This window comes from Struthio camelus, chromosome 12 (assembly GCF_040807025.1).
Source record: "Struthio camelus isolate bStrCam1 chromosome 12, bStrCam1.hap1, whole genome shotgun sequence".
Lineage (NCBI taxonomy): Eukaryota > Metazoa > Chordata > Aves > Struthioniformes > Struthionidae > Struthio > Struthio camelus.
Genome location: NC_090953.1, coordinates 618,378 through 634,817, shown reverse-complemented (window position 1 = coordinate 634,817; position 16,440 = coordinate 618,378). Strand labels below are relative to the sequence as shown.

Here is a 16,440-nt window from a genome sequence, read left to right as displayed (position 1 = left end):
GACTGTCCAGCCTCCCCTCTCTCTCTCTGAGGGGCTTTCATCCTTATGGAAGGGAGGCTTTCACACCTTCCTTCCTTACTGCTGGTGCAGGGACAGTGACTTGCTGGACCCTGGCCAGTCTGTTTCTGCAGCCCCTCCCGAGGGGATCTGACTGAGGCGTTGGCTCTTTTTCAGGAGCTCTTTCAAGAGAGAGCGATTGGCCCATTTTAGCCAGAGAGCAAAGCTGGATCTAACAGCCAGATGCACCTCTTGCAGAGTGTGTCCAGCCACGCTCTTTCCAGCAGACTTCCTACATGCTGCAGGGTCTGCCACAGGGCTCAGGCAAGGTTTGCAAATGTGCTGCACTGCAAGGTCTGCTTCAGGAAGGCAGTGCTTTCCAGACAGCTCCTTTCCACTTCCCAGCACAGGGCACTGCTTTGCTGAGCTGCTCCCACTCTCATTCCCAAGGCACAGATTTAATACAGGCTTTTCCAAGTAAAATGCGTTTCTAGCACTATTGAGAGATGGTATCTGTAAGCAAGGCAGGAAATGGGAACCTGAATAGTGGAGTATCATACAGTGGGAATTAAACTCCCAGGGCAGCTAGAAGGGACAGGCCAAGGCTCTGGTAGTGCCTAGCTCTGCATTTGCAGAAAAGGCAGAAAGAAGGAAGCAGGAAACACTTTGGGGAAGGTGCAGACGTGCTGATTAGGGTAAATCTCTCTCTCTCACACACATGCACACACACCCACTACTTACATTCTGTCAGCTGAGAGTTACTGAACTACAGCCTGCCTCGAGGAGCCAGCCCCAGAGACCGTTTAGGAGTGCTGGTCTCGGCTCTGTGAGAAACACCATACCGTGTGCCCCAAGCTCCTGTGACCTGTTCAGAAAGTCCCCTCTGGTTCCATGCCCTAGAGCTGATACCCTCATGGCAGCCCTGGGATCTGGCTCTCACTGATACCCACACTGGGATTCAGGCAGCTCATGCACCCTGCAGGGTATTGCCCTGCCTTCCGCTGCTCTGCCCAGGTGCTCACGCTTTTCTATAACCCTTCCAGGGTGTGAAAGAATTCAAGTGTGAGGTGTGTGGGCGGGAGTTCACCCTGCAGGCCAACATGAAGCGGCACATGCTCATACACACCAGTGTCCGTCCGTACCAGTGTCACATCTGCTTCAAGACATTTGTGCAGAAGCAGACGCTCAAGACCCATATGATTGTGCACTCACCGGTGAAGCCATTCAAATGCAAGGTACCATTGGGTGTCTGTAAATCCTTCTGGGTAATAGCACAGGGGCCCTGGCGCTCTGCTCTTTGCTCCCAGAGAGACACCAGCCTCTCTGGGTTGCGTCCCCAGCCAGACAAATGCTGTTTTGTGATGCCTCCCTCTGTTCACATTGGCAAACAGCTCGCCCTGACTTGCGGTTTCTGCTCAGAGCTACAACAGTAGGGAGGCAGCTGTTCTGGATGGAAGGTATCGACAGAACTGCCAGAGAAGAATAATTAGTACCTGTCTGTCTTTAACCAGTGCTAGACACAAGCTGGATTTCATGAGCACTGGAGCTCACAAAAATACCAGCGCCTCATTCTCAAGGCCTCCCACAAAAGGAGTGGGAGATGAGGAGGGAAGCAGTCCGATTAGTCTTGGAAATTAGTGGGAATAATCAGGGGACCCCAGGAGTGAGGTCTGATTTGAAAAACCCAAGTCCCTGAGGCAGGATGAGCTGTCAAAGGCAACTGCCTGCTGGCTGACCCCCTTTGCTGGGGGGGGGGGGGGCACAGGAGGAGTGTCATACCATCAGCAGTGGCAGAAAAATAGGCCTTGCTAATCAGAAGAATATTGTTCTTAGGTTTGTGGGAAATCCTTCAACCGCATGTACAACCTGCTGGGCCACATGCACCTGCATGCTGGGAGCAAGCCCTTCAAGTGTCCCTACTGCTCCAGCAAGTTCAACCTGAAGGGCAACCTGAGCCGGCACATGAAGGTCAAACATGGGGTTATGGACATCAGCCTGGACAGCCAAGGTAGGTGCAGGCTGTGCTCAAGTCTATGGCCAGGAGCTGGTACTGACTATTAAAAGCTGGTCACAGCAATCTTATCTGCTTAGGCTGCTGCCTGGAGGCTCCGAGGAACGCCTCAGTCTTGGCAGGATGTTTGCTTTGGTAGCTGGACTGTGCTGCAGCTGCTTTGGCAATCGCCTTTCAGAGAGCTCAGGTCCTGTTATGTCAAGAGCTGCCCTTAGTTGGCTCATTCTGCCAGGAACAAATGGTGACACATCGTTGTCTCCCAAGCCTCTCCTCCTTCCTGTGTTCTGATTGTGAAACCCTGCCCTGCAGATGTTGCGCGTGTGACACCCGTCCTCCCACAGGCAGCAATGGAAAGGTACCAAAGGCGATCGGAAAGGTTAATTAGCTCCTCAAGGAGCCATTGAGGCTTCTGCTTCTCTGGACAGGACAGGTGCCCTCTGGTGACACTGATTTCACTTTCAGTCAGAAAGGATTTGTAGGGGAAGAGAAGTAAATCTTTGTTCTTGTCCTAGGTGCCCCCTCTTTACCTATCCAAAGGCATGCTGGAGCGAAGAGGAGATCCCACGTGTCAGGCTCCTGCCGCATTAATGAACAGCGGAACCATTAGTGTTCTCCTTGGACTTAGCGTGCTGGGTGTGAGCGTGCTGTTAGCATGCGCTATGGACCCTGTTGCCAGGGAGCAGTGGGGGCCGTTGCCCCCTGAGCGACAGGGAGCCAGGAGCTGAGCACAATAACGTGGCTGGCAGGGCAGGGGCCTCGCCAGCTGGGGCCAGCCCCACAGCACCTAAGCAGAGCAGACCGAGAGATCAGGGCTAGGTTCAGCCAAGAGTTGAGCTCACCAGGCGAGTTCATGGTGGCGAGGCAGGTCCAAGGTCAGGCTGGGAAGCCCGTCTGCAATTTGGGTCTAGATGAAGAGGGCCCATGGCCAGGCAGGGGCAAGGCTGTGGCTGAGCTGGAGGCCAGCACTCCTACGGCACAGCCCGGGTGGGGCCTGAAGGCTGGCCAGGGCCATTAAGGCCTGCTAGCGCGCTCAGGGCCCAGACAGCAGTGACGCTCATAGAGCGTTTGGAAGTGCTGCCTCTCCTTGTGCTCAGCAGTGGATATAAGGGGAAAAGAACACGAGTGTGTATTGCACGTCCCCTGGTACAGCTGTCGGGCTCAGCTCCCAGAAGGAGGTCCCGCTATTGGGCGTATATCTCAGCACCCAGTGTCAGGCATCAGCTCGGGTGCTCCTGGCAGCAATCTCGCACCAGGATCACCCTTGTTTTGTAAGGACGGAACTGCAGATGCATTCTACCTCTTTCATCCACAGTCTGTCTTGCTATCTTGACATACAGCTTGAGTGTGTACTCAACAGATCCAGCAGGATCCTCCTGTTTCTGCTTTTTTCTGTTCTTTCTTTCTCTTCCTTTCAACCTCAGAAAATTTTCATTTCAGACTAGGTTCAGCCAATATCCAGGATCTGCTCCTGAGTAACAGTGGACGTGGGTGCAGTGCTTTGAGGCACAGGCAGTGAGTATAAGTACGTGGATAAGAACTCAGAGAATGCTTACCAGCAGCTGGAGTTTTCTGAGGTCTGTAATCCTCCCTGTGTGTTCTTCCTCCTCCTCGCCGCCGCCTTCAGCTTTTATTGTTTGGATCCTGTAGGAAGGGTGCTGTACATCTACATTCAGCACGGAGCACGGGTGCTGGCAGACCTAATAGTAGGGCATGCATCTGCAGGGTGAGCATATATGTACAGGCTACACTTTGTGTAGTAGTTCTGCAGGCCCGCAGTGCTCTCTTCTGTGACTGGTCCCTGCTACTGCAAGTAGCTGGGAATGTTTGGAGTTGCTGGCAGGACTTGAGCCCTTCTCTCACTAAACCGGGAGGGCCCCAATCTCTGCCTACTTGAGTGATAGCTAAATCCCTTAGCTTTGATTCTTTAGGGTTAGATTTTTGACAGCTTTTTGCAGCTTAAAAGACGGTCTGAGCAGAGGCCTCTGTTTCTAGAGCTAGACATGCCCCAGCATTGCCTTTCTGTGGCAGCAGATGTGGGGCAGGTGCAGCATCTGGTGTTTTTTTGTTTGTTTGTTTTTTTCCATGCGTTATCTTCTAGATACCATGATGGACCTGGCCGGGACAGATCCAGCTGAGCTGGACAGCCAGCAGGAAATGGAAGACTATGAGGAGGAGAACTCTTACGACTACAGAGGGGTGAGGAACCCTCCGGATGAGAACGCACTGACAGAGCAGGCTATGAAGGAGATGGCTTATTACAACATGTTGTAGCTGAGCGACAGGGCAGCAGGCCCAGAGCACACTGGAAGAAGGCTGCCAGTGACCTGCTTGGACTTTATTTGGTAAGAGGAGCTCCTGTCACACTGCTGACAGGCTGTCACTCCCTGCAGCATCTGGAACAGACCTGCACCACTGCCCCATGAGAGGGGGGAGGCTCAAGCTAAGTGGGTGAAGGAGGAAACAGGGATGTCCTAAACCTTTGCTGGGGCAAAGGAAGGAGCAGAGGCTGGAGGTGGCACAAGGCAGCGGTAGCTACCTGCTGTGAGCGCTCAGAGCTGGTGTACTGAGCCATTAAGGGCTCAGTTCTAGGATGTTTTGAGGCCGCTGCAGAGATTTGGTTGAGCTTTTACTGTCACTTGGATCATTCCCTCTCAGGGCCCCTTCTTCCCCACTCACCCCGAGAGGGAGCGTCAGAGCTGCGCACTTGGTGCTTGCAGCTCACCTGCCCAGCATTGAACTCCCTTCACTGTTCTGTACTCCTGCCTGCCCCTGGCTGAGCTCCTTTTAGTGACAAGCCACGACTTGACTCTGGTGTTCACCCTTGCTTGTACACTAGAGTTCTCCAGAAAGCATACTTGAAGCTGCAGGCAGGGGAAGGCACATCCCAGAAGATGATGAGCATTACTAATTACTCTACCTCCTGAGTCCTCCCTAATCAGCTGTGCTGTGGTTGCAGATCAGCCTGTAACCATCAGGCCTTTACTCCTGCCTTTTGAACACCCAGCAGGGCAGAAGCCCCTCTACCTGCAAGAAGTCAAGCAGAAAGGAAGCTGTTTTGCATTTCCTGCTCTTTCACTGTCTCTTCAGCAGGTGAGAACAGTTGTGATTGTTTCAGCATCAGGTGCAAGCTGATGCAGACAAAACTGTGGCGACCCAAGAGAGGCCACAGGGCACATACAAAACAGAATATTTTCTTACAAACTAATTGCAAAGCTCGGTGGAAGCAGCAGCTCTGAACAGAGCAGCTTTAGAGAGCAACGTATTTAATGGAAGGCAAACCCTGTTCACCTTGAGCAAATGATGGTATTTTGAAAGTAATTTATTTTTTTCAGATGTGCTGCGTGGTTGGACTTATCTTTTCACTGAGTTCAGTTTCCTTCAACCAACGTTCTTTGTAAACCTGTGTAATGTGTGTGATCTGTGAAGCTGCAAGCAGAGCAGGCTGCATTGGAACTCAGGGCTCCTGAGGGAGGGCTGAGGACCAAAGAGAGATGTCCTGCTAGCTGCAGGAAAGCAGCCGTGTTGGTCTACTGAGTAAGGAGGCAGGGCCTGTGGCTAATGAACCAAAGCTGCTGTATATGCTATAGGCACTATCTCTTGACCCCTTTGAGCTTCTCCAGTCTCAACCATCCCACCAAGGAACAGAGGCGTTCAGAGTTCAGGAAAAGGGTTTTGTTCTGGAAATACAGCCCTTGGGCTGCTGGCTTGCCTAACTGACTCTCAGATGCTGTGGAGGGAGGGAAGAGAAACATGCCAGAAGTGATGGGAGGCAAAGGTGGCAACTGCGGTGCCTGTGTTCCCATCCCCTCTGCTGCAAAGAGGGAGCAGGGGGCAGCACACGCACGCCTGCCCAGCACAGAGCACCGCTCTCACAAGCGTGCCCCACGCTGTTCGTAACCCCAGCAGGCACTAGAGAGTTCAGGGAGGCTGCAGCAGGCCCAAGACCTGGAGGCAAACCATGATTCCAGAGACAGAGCGGAGGGGAGCTTCCTGGGGAAGAAGTAGCAGTATTTGCACAGAGTCCAAGAGAACCTTAGCTAACCCTCTGCCTACACGCACACTGCTGGGAGGCTCCCCTGATGAGGGGGTAGCAACACCTCTCAGGGCAGAGCAAGCATGCTGCTCTCAGCGCAGGCTGTTGGGCCAGCACAGCCATGTGCCTGCCCTGGCAGCTCTTTGCTGGGGTGGGTTGCATGCTGCCTGCCTTGCTCAAGGCCCATCAGGATTTGTGGGTGCTGCCAAATAGTGTTGTAGGTCCCCGTTCCCTGGCTGAGGGGGTGTCTCTTTGTGGTTGCTGTGAAAGTGAAGCTAAGCACCTGCCTTGCCCCCTCAGTTAGTGGGCTAGCATAGCCAGAGGGGGATGCCTATCCCCTGTCACCAAACAGGTCATGCTGGTGAAGAACACCAGCTCTGAGAGCAGGTGATGCAACTCGGCACTTTCCCTGGCAGGGCTCATGGCCAGCTCCAGGCTCTGTGCCCAGAGCCCCCCAGCAAGGTGCAGTGCAGCATTCATTGCTAGGGCCCCCAGCTTTGCTCTTGCCTTCTTCCTGCCGGTGGAGTAACTTTCTCCAGACTTAGGGCAGGATGGAGAAGGCACTGAGCTTCCCCAAGCAGCAGAGAGCTCAGCCAGTTTGGCAGTACAGCCCCCTACCCCAATCGACTTCTGTGCTTTGAGATAGCACAGCATATCCCCCACAAACTACCTCTGTCCCTGGTTACCAAAAAAAACAAAACAAAACACGCTTGCGCCACAGGCAGTGGCTGTGAGGAGCATCCCCTCCCGAGCCAGGCTGGGGCCCAGGAGCAGATAGGTTAGGGAAGCCGAGCAGGAAGAGCCTTCACCGCTGCCAAGGTAGCAGCGTCCGCTGCGTACCCCAGGCTGGCGGGGCAGAGCTCCGGGAGGCACGCGGCACAGCCCTGGGGCTAGTCAGCACCAGGGTTCGCTCTAGCAGCTCGTGGAGACGAGGCAGAGGGTGCTGCTGGAGGATGTGGTCAGTGCCTCTCCCCCAGAGGGGCTGTGGCTCGCAGCAGTAGTTGTACAGAGGATGCCTGCAAGCTGTGCAGCTCCTGTGACTCCATTACGTTACTGCGTTGTGTATGCAGAGTGGTTCAGCCGTCTCTTGTGCAAAGCCCTACTGTGTTTTTTTGATCTCCTTGGTTTGAAGAGTTGTTTAGCAATAATTCTAAATAAATGAATATTCTTTAGCTGGCTGGCTGCCTGCCTCCTGCGCCTGGGCAGGGAGGACAGGGCCAGCAGGAAGCCCGCCCCTGCCTGCCTGCCTGCCAGGCAGGCCCCAGGAGCGGCGCGGCCGCGGGAGGGCAGCAGTGCCACGCGCCCAGGCCTGCACCTGTCCACCACGCACACCGTGGGCCTGTGAAGTGTTTAATTGCTATGTTTGGCACCATGAGGTCAGAGGTTACATAAATTACAGCATGGTGAAGGGCAGCCCTCCCCAGCCCCTTTCCTACAAACCCCTGCTAGAAATACTTTAAAAACACTCGTAGGAAAACTGCTTATAAAAATTATTCCAAATGTTCCTGAGCCAAGTCAGTGAGCTAAAGGCGGCGTCCGCTCCCTATCTTGTTAAAAATGAGGTAAATGCCTGGCACCACGCACACACAGACACCCCCCTCCCTGCTGAGAAAGGGCCTCCTCTACTTCTTGCCCAGGGCTTTGTCTAAGTTGTTCTTGATGGCATCCAGGAAGTCTGTGGTGTTCACGAAGTGTTCGTTCAACTTCACGCTGGAAGAGAAGGTGGAGAGAAGGGCTGGAGGGGTCCTCTGCCCGCCTGTCCCAGCCTGCAGCAAGGCTGGCAGGGTCCCTGCCCTCTCCCCACCCTGGCTGCAAGCAACTTCTGCCCCATGCAAAGAGAGCACCATGAAGGAGACGTGCTAAGGAAACAAAGTCTGTTGCAGACACAACAGCTCTGTGGTGCGGGCTGTGGCTTCCGTGCCTAACCAAAGTCAAGGCCTGACCCAGAACTTGCTGTAAATATATGCTTAGACTCTACAGAGGCTGTCCCGTAGCTGTCACAGAGAGGCAAACTTGCCTTCGTGGCACATGGCGCCTGCATTGGAAGGATTCCCACGCACCCGCTCCACCCCACAAGCCACACTCACTTGGCCAGGCCGTGAATACAGCCTGCGAGATCCTTTGTCATTGTCCCGCTCTCCACAGTTTCGACACAGACCTTCTCCAGCGTCTGAGCAAACCTGGGGGAACAGCAGGGTCACAAGCAGTTGCAGCGAAGCCTGGACCACGCAGAGCAATGTGGCCGAAGGCTACCCCTGTCCTGTAGCCTCCCTGCCTGCAATCACAGCTCACTGCTGCCCTCGAGACTGGGACCAGCTCAGCACGTTTGCACAGGAGACAGCTCCCAGCAGCTTCCCCCCTTTCCCTGCCCAGTTCTGGTTTCCCTCAGAGGGCCTGCCTGCCAGTCCCAGCCCTCTTGCAAAACAGTGACTGGGGCTCTTCCACCACCTCTCCCAGCAGCACCCCGGCCCACAGTGCTTACTTCATCAGGTCAGGGTTACTGTCCAGCTTGCCCCTGTGCTCCAGGCCACGTGTCCAGGCAAAGATGCTGGCAATCGGGTTAGTGCTGGTGGGCCGTCCCTGCATGGAGAGAGTGCCATGACTCCAGCAGCAGGCATCGTGCAACCCAGCTCCTGGGAACACGCACGGGGCCGGACAGGCCAACGGCTCCCAGGAAAGCGCTGGGGGAGCAGGGAGAGCACACTCACCTTCTGGTGCTCCCGGTAGTGGCGGGTGACCGTGCCATGGGCTGCCTCTGCCTCGATGGTCTTCCCATCCGGACACACCAGGACAGAGGTCATCAGGCCCAGGGAGCCAAAGCCTGCAGCAGGATGCAGGGGTCGGGGCAGTGCAGATAGCATCCAGCCAGGCAGCCCCTGACCACCCTGGGGAGGGAGACCACGCAGCCCACCCCACCCCCCCCACACACACAGCTTGGCCCTGCTCCTTCCCACAGGACACAGACAGCCCCCAGCTTGCTCTACCTTGGGCCAGGATATCCGACTGGACATCTCCATCATAGTTTTTGCAAGCCCAGACAAAGCCACCTGCAGATTTCAGCACCTGGGCAACCATGTCATCAATGAGCCGGTGCTCATACCAGATCTTCAGCTTGTCAAACTCCGTCTTGTAGTGCCTGGGAGCCAAGAGCTGGGGTTAGCAGGGCCCTACCCAGGAGCTCCCCAAGATGGGAGGGGAAGAGAGCCAGCACCTCCATCTCAAGCACAGCAGGCAGCCCAGCTGCCACAGAACACCATAGGGGTGCCCACACTATGCCAGGTCCCAAAGGATCTTTGTCACCCTTGATATAGCAGCCCCCCCACTCCCCAGAAGGAGCGTGCAGCCAGTATCCAGTCTACAGCGCTACCCAAACCCCAGCACAAGTAGAGGTGGGATCTTTTGAGCTGCCTGCGTTTATCAAAGTCCATACTTATCGAAGATCTCCTGGAAGATGTCTTTGAAGCGCCCATCGTAGGCCTTCAGGATGGTGTTCTTGGTGCTCATGTACAGAGGCCATTTCTTCTGGATGGCGTACTGGAAGCAGCTATGCGCAAAGCCTGAGATAGACTGCAAAGGAACCACCACACACACACACACACACACACACACACAGAGTCAGCAGGGGCCCAAACTCCCCTTCTCGTCATGGGCAACTCTCCATCCTGCCAGCCTGGCCAGGACCACCACGGGTAGGGCTGTGCTGCTCCGCAAGGCAGTCCCAAAGGGACCCCCACACACACTTTCCCCTCACTCCAAAACCAGAGCAAGCGATTACCTCGTCCGTGTTATACATGCCCATCCCGACGCCACCTCCAGGGAAATTGTACACTTCCCACTCCTTCACTGCACTGCCATCCTTGGGCGTGAAAACCATCTTGAACGTCCCAGACTTGTTCACCACGAAGTCTGTGGCTTTGTACTGCAAGGGGCAGCCCAAACTGTCAGTTCAGGGTCTGGCAGGACCCTCTACCAGCCTTCCCCAACCCTGTCCCCACATTCAGCCACGCCACCCTGCTTCCCTGCCGCTGTGCACAGGCAAGCGGCTCACCTGATCGCCATGGGCATGTCTGCCGATGGTGATGGGCTTGGTCCAGCCGGGTACCAGGCGAGGAATGTTCTTGCAGATGATGGGCTCCCGGAAGACTGTCCCACCCAGGATGTTTCGGATTGTCCCATTGGGGCTCTTCCACATCTTTTTCAGCTTGAACTCTAGGGTGTGCAGAGATAAGACCCCAGCCTATCCTTCACGAGGGACACCCCCCCCCCACCAAGCACAGCCTTGCCCCAACCAGTCCCAGCAGCACTAACCTCAACCCATTCTTTAGCTCCTCCTCAGCTCTCTCCAGTTGGCCCTTCCTGCCATGAGCAGGAGAGAGAACCATTCCTCAGCCAGCAAAGGAGAGGGGCCAGCCCAGCACTTAGCTCATGACCAGCACTGCGCAGGAAGCCCCTTCTCCCCCAGCCCCACCCCACGCGCGTTACTGCAGCACCTCAAGGGCCAGGCACAGCACCGTGCTCGGGGCACCTGCACCCAGCCCAGGCAGAACGCGGCATCAAGGTGGTGGAGCTGTTCCACTCCACCACCAAGCTGAGCCTCTTCCGCTGGGAATGCCGCTGCCTTAGCCCAGAGGTGCCAGGCAAACGCTGTGGGGGGTCAGCTCCCTGCACAGCTGCCTCGGCAGGGAGCAGCTGGCGCGGGCTGGCCAGCCCCACCGCTTGCTGCAGCCAGGGCTCAGCCCCTTCCTCCTGGCCCCGGCTGGGCAGGGGGCTGCCACCCCCCTCCTACCTTCCACTCTGGCCTCATCAGGCGTGATGGTGGCACACTTCACCGCCACGCTGTACTTCTGGGTGGCCAGCGCCGAGTCAATGGTGACCTGGTCATCTGTCTGGTCCCGGTGCGGCAGGCCCAGATCGAAATACTTCAGCTGCACGTCCACGTTGGGCAGGATCAGCTGGCGGAGCCCGCGGGAGAGCGTCAGCGCGCGGGGCGCGGGATGCTGCCGTGGGGCGCAGCCCCCTCCGCCCCGGCGGCGCTGCCAGGCCGCGGGACCGCGTCTGCCCCCAGCGCAGCCGCCGCTGGCTGCCAGGCCCGTCGCGCCTGCCAAGGCCTTCTCGCTTTCAGGTCCCGCCGGAAGCTGCCATTTGTTTAAGCACCTGCTTCCTGGACACAGCGCTGGAGGGGGGCGGCCGGGGAGGGCGGAGGAACAGGAACCGCCAGCTCCTGCTTGCACAAACCCGCGGTGCCAGACACGTCGGGGCGCTCCAGGGCCCGCCTGCCGGGGCCGGGCGGCGGGAGGCAGCCCCGGGACGGGACGGGACGGGGCCCACGCCAGCCGGCCGCGCAGGAGGAGTCACGCGCCGCCCTCCCAGCGCGCTGGCACGTGGCGGGGGACGGGACGGGGCGAGGAGGGACAGGTCACGGCGTCCTCCCAGCCAGGCCCCACGTTACCTTCTCCTTGATGAACGCCCAGATGATCCGTGTCATCTCGTCTCCGTCCATCTCCACCACCGGCTTGGCCACCTTGATCCGCTTGTCGGCATCTGGGGGGGACGGCGGCGCGGCTGTCAGGGGTGCGTGCCCCGGGGCCTGCCGGCACCCCAGGTCCTGCCGGTACCCCCGGGTCCTGCTGGTACCCCTGGATCCTGCCAGCACCCCCGGATCCCACCGGCACCCCAGGTCCCGCCGGTACCCCCGGGTCCCGCCGGCACCCCCGGGTCCTGCCGGCACCCCCGGGTCCCGCCGGCACCCCAGGTCCCGCCGGTACCCCCGGGTCCCGCCGGTACCCCTGGATCCTGCCGGCACCCCCGGGTCCCGCCGGTACCCCCAGACCCTGCCGGCACCCCCAGACCCTGCCGGTACCCCCAGACCCTGCCAGCACCCCAGGTCCTGCCAGCACCCCCGGATCCCGCCGGCACCCCCGGATCCCGCCGGCACCCCCGGGTCCTGCCGGCGCCCCCGGGTCCTGCCGGCGCCCCCAGACCCTGCCAGCACCCCCGGGTCCTGCCGGTACCCCCAGACCCTGCCAGCACCCCCGGATCCCGCCGGCACCCCCGGGTCCTGCCGGCACCCCGGGTCCTGCTGGCGGACACCCCTGCCGGGATCGCGACCCCCGGCCCGGCCCAGCCCGGCCCGGTCCCCCCTCCGCCGCGCCGCGGCGGGATCGGCCCGGGGGGCGGGAGCCCCCCCGCCGGGGTCGGGGCGCAAAGGCGGCCGGGGCCGGCAGCGCCCCCGGGCCGATCCCGCCGGCGCCCTCAAGGACGCGGCCGCCGCCCCGGCCCCGGCCCCGGCCCCGGCCCCGCCGCGCCCTCCCGCCCCCCGCACTCACAGTGGCGGCGCGGCGCGGCGGGGCCCAGGGCGGCGGCGGCGGCGGCGGCGGCGGGGGGGGGGCGGCGGGCCAGGGCCAGGCCGGCGGCGCGGAGGTAGCGGGCCATGGCGGGGCGCGGGGACGCGGCGGCGGCGGCGGCGGCGGCGGGCGGGGATGGCTCCGCCTCGGGGCGGTGCCCGCGCTCGGCCCGGCCCGGCCCTGCCCCGCCGCCGCCGGGGCCCCCCGAGGGGCGGGTGCCCGCGGCCGGTGTCCCCGCGGGTCCGTGTCCCCGGGGCCGGTGTCCCCCGGCCGCAGCGGCCGCGCTCGTCAAGGGCCGGGGGACACCGCACTGCCCGGCTCGGCCCGGCTCGGCGGGACTCGGTTCAGTTCGGCTTGGCCCGGCCCAGTGGGACTCGGCTCAGCCCAGCCCGGCTCGGCTCGGCTTGGCCTGGCCCAGTGGGACTCGGTTCAGCTCAGCTCAGCCCGGCACAGCTTGGCCCGGCTCAGCCCGGCTCGGCCCAGCCTAGCTCGGCTCGACCTGGCCTGGCCCAGCTCAGCTCGGTTCAGCCCAGCTCGGCTCGGCTTGGCCCGACTTGTCCCAGCTTGGCTCAGCCCAGCTCGGCTCAGCTCAGCTCAGCTCGGCCCGGCCCAGCTCAGCTTGGCTCAGTCTGGCTTGGCTCAGCCCGGCCCAGCTCAGCCCGGCGTGGCCCGACTTGTCCCAGCTTGGCTCAGCCCAGCTCGGCTCAGCTCAGCTCAGCTCGGCCCGGCCCGGCTCAGCTCGGCTCAGTCCAGCCCAGCCCAGCTTGGCTCGGCTCGGCTCGACCCGGCTGGGCTCAGTCCAGCTCGGCTCAGCTCAGCTCAGCTCGGCCCGGCCCAGCTCAGCTTGGCTCAGTCTGGCTTGGCTCAGCCCGGCCCAGCTCAGCCCGGCTCGGCTCGGCTCGGCCCAGCTTGGCTCAGCCCGGCTCGGCTCGGCTCGGCCCAGCTTGGCTCAGCCCGGCTCGGCTCGGCTCAGCTCAGTCTGGCCCAGCTCGCCTCGGCTTGGCTGGGCTCAGCCCGGCTCGGCCCGGCCCGGCCCGGCCCGGTGGGACGCGGCTCCCGCACGTGCGCGCCAGGGGGACGCTGCCAGCTCAGCCGAGCGCTTGGAGCCGGCTCCAGCTTCCCTAGATAGAAACAAGGGATTTTGTGCGTTGCCAGCGCATGACTCAGGGCGGCGGGACGGAGCGGGCCGGGCGGCCGGGCTCGCGGGGTCCCGGGCTCGCGGGGGCCGGGGCGGCGGCGGCGGCTGCTCCCCCGGCCCCGCCGGACACCGCTGGGCAGCGGCGCGCCCCGGGCCGGGAGCAGCGGGGCCGCCGGGCCCGCAGGCTCGCTGCCCCTTGTCTGCGCGGCCCGAGCTGCTGCTGGCTTTTTTTAGCTGCGGGGGCCAGGCAGGTCCCGCCGCAGGGAGGAGAGCGGACAAACAGCCCGGCTGGAGCCGCCCGCCCCGGCGGGGGGCTGCGGGGGAGGCAGGGCCGCGCTGACGCACGCCTGCCTTGAACGTTAACCAGAGCGCAGGCCCGCGGCCAGCCAGCTGCGCGCCCGGGGGGCCGGCGCCCCGGGAACGGGGGCTCGCGGGGGCCCCGCCGCCGCCCTGCCCCGGCACCCCGTCCCGGTGCCCGCCGCCCTGCCCCAGCACCCCGTCCCGGTGCCCGCTGTCCTGCCCCGGCACCCCGTCCCGGTGCCTGCCATCCTGCTCCAACACCCCGTCCCGGTGCCCGCTGCCCTGCCCCGGCACCCCGTCCCGGTGCCCACTGCCCTGCTCCAACACCCCGTCCCAGTGCCCGCCATCCTGCTCCAACACCCCATCCCGGTGCCCGCTGCCCTGCCCCGGCACCCCATCCTGGTGCCCACTGCCTTCCCTGGCACCCCATCCCAATGCCCGCCGCCCTGCCCCAGCACCCCGTCCCGGTGCCCGCCGTCCTGCCCCAGTACCCCGTCCTGGTGCCCGCTGCCTTCCCTGGCACCCCATCCCGGTGCCCGCTGCCTTCCCTGGCACCCCATCCCAATGCCCGCTGCCCTGACCCGGCACCCCGTCCCGGTGCCCACCGCCCTGCCCCAGCACCCCGTCCCAGTGCCTGCTGCCTTCCCCGGCACCCCGTCCCGGTGCCCGCTGCCTTCCCTGGCACCCCATCCCAATGCCCGCCGTCCTGCCCTGGCACCCTGTCCTGGTGCCCGCTGCCTTCCCCAGCACCCCGTCCTAGTGCCCACTGCCTTCCCCGTCCCTGCTTCCGGCACTGCCCGGGGAGCCGGGACCCGCAGCAGCAGGATGGACGCAGCGCCGGCAGCCAGCCCTGCCAGGGCCCGCAGGAGGCGGCACAGCGGGGCAGGGCTGGTGCTGGGAGCTGCCACGCAACACACTCCAGCAATTCGTGACTTTGCTCCAGCAATCTGTGACTTTGCTTTGGGAATCTGCAAATTTGCTCCAGGAATCCGTGAATTTGCACGAGCCGGTGCTGTCGCAGGGGGCTGCGGGCAGCGCTGCGCCCCAGCGCTGGCCCCGGGAGCGCGGCCGCTGCCTCGCCGGGCCTGGCCTGCCCCCGGCCCGGCCCTGCTGCGGTCGGAGCCGCCCCGTGACCGCGGTCTCGCAGGCGAGGTCACGCCAGCGCGGCTGCTCGGCCCCTGGGGAGCGCGGGCTCCTCCGAGCGAGAAGCCATGTGGCACCGGCCCAGGGACAGGCTGGTTTCAAACAAAGGAGTCCATCCCTGGCCAGGGCCCAATCCACACGCCCGCGGCTGCTGCCAAACCAGCTCCCCCCCCAGCGCCCAGGGCCCCAGGAGGGTCTGCGCGGGCAGGAGGGCTCCCCGGGGGAGGCCGGGGCCAGGCTCCAGCTGTCGCTGCGCTGGGAAAGCAGCGTGGCCTGGGAGGGCCCCAGCTCCAGCCCGTTTGGGGCACTGAGAGCCCGGTCGGAGGAAAAGCGGGGATCTGGGGGTGGGAAGCGTCCATGCACCCCGCTGCATGCTGGCACCCCGGCTGCACGCGCACCCGGGGAGGCTGGAGGGAGCCGCGCGCCGGCCGGGAAATGCAGCGCGTTTCTGCGTGCAAGCAGCGCTACCCCGCGTGCGAGCCTGGCTCACCAGGCACCGCTGAGCACCCGCGAGTGCTGGAGACACAGGGGGCCCCCGGCCTCCGCGTGAGCAATGCTGGCAGACAGCCTGCACCCGCAGCTCCGCTCCCCGCACCCCTCAGCCCCCGGCACACGGGGCGCACAGCAACCAGCTGCTGGGGACCTCATCCTCATCCCCATCCCATCCCCATCCCCATCCCCATCCCCATCCCTTCCCATCCCGTGCCCATGCCCATCCCATGCCCATGCCCATGCCATTCCCATCCCCTTCCTCATCCCATCCCCATCCCCATCCCCTTCCCCATCTGTTCCCATGCCCATGTCCATACCCATCCCATCCCCCTCCCATGCCCGTGCCCATGCCCATCCCATGCCCATGCCGTCCCCATCCCAACCCTCCACCTGGGCACTGGACGGCGGTGGGACCTCCGTGAGCGCCAGCAGCACGGCCGGGTCGGGGACGGCGCAGCTGCCACGGGGACGCGGTGCAGCATCGGGCAGAGCAGCCGGGCTGCCCACGGCTCGGCGGCCAGGCGGGCAGATGGCAGAGCTTGGGGACGTGGCACAGCCGAAGGCATGGAAAATGCAAGCTGAGCTGCGAGGCTGCCAGAACGGGGAGTCCCCGGCTCCAGGAAAGGTGCTGGCCGGCCCTGCGGCCCATGCCTGGCGCAGTGCTGGACGGCAGGCCGGTGCCCGCGGCGCTGATGCTTGGGGAGCGCCGGGATCTCTGCCGGGGGGCTGTGTGGGGTGGGGGTAGGCCAGCCGGACCCTGGGCTGCGTGTCCTGCACAGCTCCCCCTGCGCCGCTCCCGGGGCTCGGCTGCCTCCTGCCCTCCCCGGCGGGGCGGCCCCATGCCGCAGCCATTCCTTTCGGCTGCCCCGGGCTCCTCTAGCCCCGGGATCACCTCTAGCCGGCATCGCCTGGGACCAGCACTGTCCCAGGGCCGGGGCCAGCGACACCCTGGGGCCAAGGCTGCTGCAGCTGGGTGCAGCCC

At 62.5% G+C, this 16,440-nt stretch overlaps 2 protein-coding genes across 6 annotated transcripts in view; one reads left to right on the top strand and one right to left on the bottom strand.

Annotated features, from left to right (window-relative positions):
* Positions 1-7,213, top strand: part of ZNF710 (zinc finger protein 710) — a 45,625-nt gene extending 38,412 nt beyond the window's left edge. For 4 of the 5 annotated variants that reach the window (XM_068958410.1, XM_009686382.2, XM_068958411.1 and 1 more), the window contains exons 3-5: positions 1,041-1,232; positions 1,831-2,005; positions 4,107-7,213. In XM_068958410.1, the coding sequence (XP_068814511.1) occupies positions 1,041-1,232; positions 1,831-2,005; positions 4,107-4,279 (540 nt within the window). In that variant the 3' untranslated portion in view covers positions 4,280-7,213. The other variant, XM_068958413.1, reaches the window with a different exon arrangement.
* Positions 7,214-7,374: 161 nt separating this feature from the next.
* Positions 7,375-12,500, bottom strand: IDH2 (isocitrate dehydrogenase (NADP(+)) 2). The gene is made up of 11 exons (XM_068958428.1): positions 12,368-12,500; positions 11,491-11,582; positions 10,828-10,993; positions 10,090-10,250; positions 9,817-9,960; positions 9,472-9,608; positions 9,026-9,177; positions 8,750-8,862; positions 8,524-8,621; positions 8,129-8,221; positions 7,375-7,751 (listed from the first exon to the last, which is right to left on the bottom strand). The coding sequence occupies exons 1-11, from the start codon at positions 12,471-12,473 to the stop codon at positions 7,664-7,666; spliced, it is 1,350 nt and encodes a 449-aa protein (XP_068814529.1). The 5' UTR covers positions 12,474-12,500; the 3' UTR covers positions 7,375-7,663.
* Between the last annotated feature and the right edge of the window lie 3,940 nt (positions 12,501-16,440).

Coding starts and splice junctions, on each gene's coding strand:
- IDH2 (XM_068958428.1), bottom strand. CDS start 12,473: ATGGCCCGCTACCTCCGCGCCGCCGGCCTGGCCCTGGCCCGCCGCCCC. Junction 11,583..12,367: donor CGCCGCGCCGCGCCGCCACT/GTGAGTGCGGGG, acceptor CGTCCCCCCCAG/ATGCCGACAAGCGGATCAAG. Junction 8,222..8,523: donor AGTAACCCTGACCTGATGAA/GTAAGCACTGTG, acceptor CTGTTCCCCCAG/GTTTGCTCAGACGCTGGAGA.